Below are 4,242 nucleotides of genomic sequence, written 5' to 3' on the forward strand. Positions count from 1 at the left end.
ATGGAAAGGATGAGGGCAAAAAGGTCGGATCCAGAGTATAAAAAGAGAGAAAATGAAAGGAGACGAGTTTTAGCAGCTCAGAAAAAAGCTAAGGGTGAAGGGAGCGGTGCTAGAACGTCCAGTCCTAATATGTTTGATAGTTCTATGGCGTCGCCAGTCGGCCACGGTAGTTCTGGTTCAGATCGCTATTTTGTAAACTCAGAGCTGGTTACTGACGATGAACCTATGAATTTAGTTAGTAATAAAGCAAATAGTTCGACAATGGTAGCGAGCGATGAACAATTACCTTGTACGTCTCATGGTAATGTGTATCCGTTAGAGAGAATGAGAATTTTGAGACAGAATGAAGAGTATAGAATGAAAGAGGCGCGATCAATGGCCAAAAAGCGGGAGAATGAGTCATATCGTGAAAGGGAACACCAAGTTGGTATACTGAGCAAGAGAGTTAAAAGGCTGGATGAATCGTATAGAGCAAGCGAAAGAGTTAAGAACCAGTTAAGTATGGCTAATAAACGGCAAGATTTAGAGTACGTTGAAACTGAACGTGTTAGAAATCAGTTGGCTATGGCTAATAAACGCCAAGATTTAGAGTACGTTGAAACTGAACGTGTTAAAAGTCAGTTGGCTATGGCTAGTAAACGTCAAGATTTAGAGTACGTTGAAACTGAACGTGTTAGAAATCAGTTGGCTATGGCTAGTAAACGCGAAGATTTAGAGTACGTTGAAACTGAACGTGTTAGAAATCAGTTGGCTTTGGCTAATAAACGCCAAGATTTAGAGTACGTTGAAACTGAACGTGTTAGAAATTAGTTGGCTATGGCTAATAAACGCCAAGATTTAGAGTACGTTGAAACTGAACGTGTTAAAAGTCAGTTGGCTATGGCTAGTAAACGTCAAGATTTGGAGTACGTTGAAACTGAGCGTGTTAAAAATCAGTTGAGTAAGGCTGCCAGGCGTGAAAATGTAAATGTTAGAAACCCAGAGCGTTCTAGAAATAGATTGTCTATGGCTGAAAGGAGGACAAATCCTTTGTTTATAGAGCAGACCTATTTTGAAAGTATTACAGAAGGTCCAACGTGGCCATGTGAAGGGTGCTCAGGTCTTTTTTTTAAAGCATCGGGTAGCTTTGTTAAGTCTACAGTGCTTTTGGCTGTTCCTGGGATTCACGGTCGAGAATTAGGTGACAAAGTATTTTTATGTAGTACTTGTAATAAAGCTGTGAAAAAGAACGAAATCCCCAAGTTTTCCAGAGAAAATGGATTTGAATTCCCTGAAATTCCAGCAGAACTAGTTAATTTGTCTAATTTGGAGGAAAGAATGATTTCACCAAGAATACCTTTTATGCAAATAAGAAGGTTAGGTTGTGATCAACAAAGGGGGATTAAGGGAAACGTGGTCAACGTTCCTATAAATGTAGAGTCTACAGTGTCAGTGTTACCACGGTTACCCCGTGAAACAGATACTATTCAAATTGAGTTTATGAGGAGAATGCAATATAATACACCCTATTTGTATGAAACTGTTAGGACGAAAAAAATGCACGAAGCTCTTAAGGTTTTGGTGAAAACACCGTTGTATATTAAGCATGGGATAACCGTTAGGAGCGGTAAATTAGATCCAATTCCAGAAGAACTTGAATTTATTGTTGACGAAATTGACCGTCAGTTAAACCATGGTGATACATTAAGTGAAAACCCACAAGGGTCAATGAATGTAGAGAATGAGAATGATAGCGATGAAATTTGGAATGAATCTAACGAAGTTAACTCATTCCCAGTTGGGAATCAAGACACGTTGTTAGTGTCATTGTCTGATTTCCTACCCACTAATACCATGCATGTTAAGTTTGCTCCTGGTGAAGGTCAAACGCCAATGTCTTTACTCTATGACGAGGACGCGGAGGAATTGTCATTCCCCAGTATTTATGTGGGTCAGAAGAGAGACCTTAAGGTTAAAGGTAGTTTTGGGGACATTGCTAGGTGGGAGCTTCGTAATATTGATAGGCGTTGTGCTAAAAATCCGTCTAAATTGTTTTACACTTTTGTTAAGTTGGAAACTATGAAAGTTAGAGATTCCATACAAGTTTGTATGAGAAAAACGAAGAGAAAAGATGGCTCAAACTACACTGCTGGATTTTTATCGTCTGCTGGTGCACTCGATTCAATTGTTAAGCAGGATGATGGTTTTAGAGTATTAGAAAATTTGCAGTCCTCGCTTTCATATTGGCAGCATAGGCAGAAAGAGTTAATGGCTATGATTAGGCAGCTTGGTACGGCTACCTTTTTTATAACGTTTTCAGCTGCGGAAGGCAAATGGCCTGAGCTTTTGAACATATTGAGGGTGACTTCGGGTCAGGATCGCTTAGCGAATGATGAAATTGGTTCAAAGTTGATTCAGGATGATCCTGTTACTTGTGCTAGATATTTTGACCACCGTTTTCGGGCTCTTCTTAAAGCTCTGCAAAAGCTAGGCCCTCTTGGTGTTATTGAAGATTATTACTTCAGGGTTGAAATACAGCAAAGAGGCTCTCCTCATCAACATGGGTTGATATGGATTAAAGATGCGCCTAAGCTTAAAGATGACTTGTCAAATGTTAAAGAGGTAGAGGAATATATTGATAAAGTTATTTCTTGCGCTGGTAAATTGAACGATGATAATGGGGATTTGTCAAATGTTAAAGAGGTAGAGGAATATATTGATAAAGTTATTTCTTGCGCTGGTAAATTGAACGATGATAATGGGGATTTGTTAACGTCATTGCAAATGCATAAACACACGACAACGTGTAGGAAGAAGGTTAATGATAGTTCAGTTTGTCGTTTTGGAATTCCATTTCCTCCCATGCCTAGAACTATTATTTATGATCCGAGTTTAAGAGAACCCGGTACTCTTGACGAAGAACTTAAGTGTAAGAACAATTCCAAGAAATTGCATGAGCTTTTGCAATCGAAAGAAAAAGAATTGTGGGTAGATAGTTTTGAGGAGTTGTTGGAAAAGTTGCGTATAACCGAAGATGATTATATTAAAGCCATTACGTATGATCTCAAAAGGAAAGTGGTTTTATTGAAAAGACACCCTAAAGACACTAGGGTTAATCCGTACAACCCGTGCACTTTGCGCCTCTGGCAAGCGAATATGGACATTCAGTTTGTTCTTGATCCTTACGCTCTGGTTATGTATATCGTGTCTTATATAGGGAAATCTCAGCGTGGTATGTCAATGCTTCTGCGTGAAGCTGCTAAACGAGCCCAGTCTGATAAATGCACGGTGAAGCAAAAGTTGAAGGTGATTGCTAATCAGTTTTTGAACGCGCACGAGGTAAGCGCGCAGGAAGCCGCTTATAGCGCTTTACAAATTCCCGTCTCCAGGTGTAGTCGGGCTTGCATTTATGTTAATACAAATGTTGAATTGTTATATTATCGTTACCAATAATCATAGCCGACTTTGCATTAAATTAGTTTATTTATAAAGTTAATATAAATGATTATCTCTAAATAGTACATAATTGTCGCGGTTATTTAATACGTTATTCCACAGTATAATAGTTATTATATATATCTTTCATTTCATTAACACACGAACCGGCCTCAACACAGGTTTTCTTTCTAGTAACTTGCTTAACCATCTGTAGCAGCCGACAGAAAAGTAATAGGCCTCCTTATCACTTCACGTGTTACAAGTATAGATTAGATAAACAAGAATTGATGCCTACTGATAAGAATAGATAAGGAAATACTTTAGAATATTGACCTATTATAACATGCTCCCTTATTTTCTTACTATTCTGATTCGTACATGTTTTCTATGTTTTCTGATTACACAATTTCTATTACTCTCATTTTCCTCACCCATTCAATAGTAAACACTGTTCTTAATAGTACAATTGTATACTCTTACAAAATTCTTTAAATTTTCTAGCTGCAATAGCCTTTGTGAACATATCCGCTATGTTACTATTTGTTCTAACAAAAGCCAATGCTATAGTATTTTTCTCTACACAATCTCGAATGTAGTGATATCTCAGATCTATATGTTTAGTACGTTTATTTTCGATGTTACTTCGTGATAAGGCTATGGCTGCTTGGTTGTCACAATATATCTCTGGACACGGTACTATTTCTTGCAAGTTCAATTTTCTAACGAGTTCATTGACTACACGATGTAACCAGATGACTTCCTTCGATGTTTCGGCTAAAGCTATGTATTCAGCCTCCGTGCTAGATTGAGCAACGCACTCTTGTT

At 38.1% G+C, this 4,242-nt stretch overlaps 1 protein-coding gene across 1 annotated transcript; it reads left to right on the forward strand.

Annotated features, from left to right (window-relative positions):
- The first annotated feature begins 879 nt into the window (after positions 1-879).
- LOC149594042 (uncharacterized) lies at positions 880-3,432 on the forward strand. The gene is made up of 4 exons (XM_089861595.1): positions 880-963; positions 2,230-2,601; positions 2,683-3,176; positions 3,324-3,432. The coding sequence occupies exons 1-4, from the start codon at positions 880-882 to the stop codon at positions 3,430-3,432; spliced, it is 1,059 nt and encodes a 352-aa protein (XP_089717721.1).
- The last annotated feature ends 810 nt before the right edge of the window (positions 3,433-4,242 follow it).

Source organism: Phalangium opilio, unplaced genomic scaffold, assembly GCF_054372755.1.
Source record: "Phalangium opilio isolate 3A_F unplaced genomic scaffold, DU_Popi_V2 ptg000391l_1, whole genome shotgun sequence".
Classification (NCBI taxonomy): domain Eukaryota; kingdom Metazoa; phylum Arthropoda; class Arachnida; order Opiliones; family Phalangiidae; genus Phalangium; species Phalangium opilio.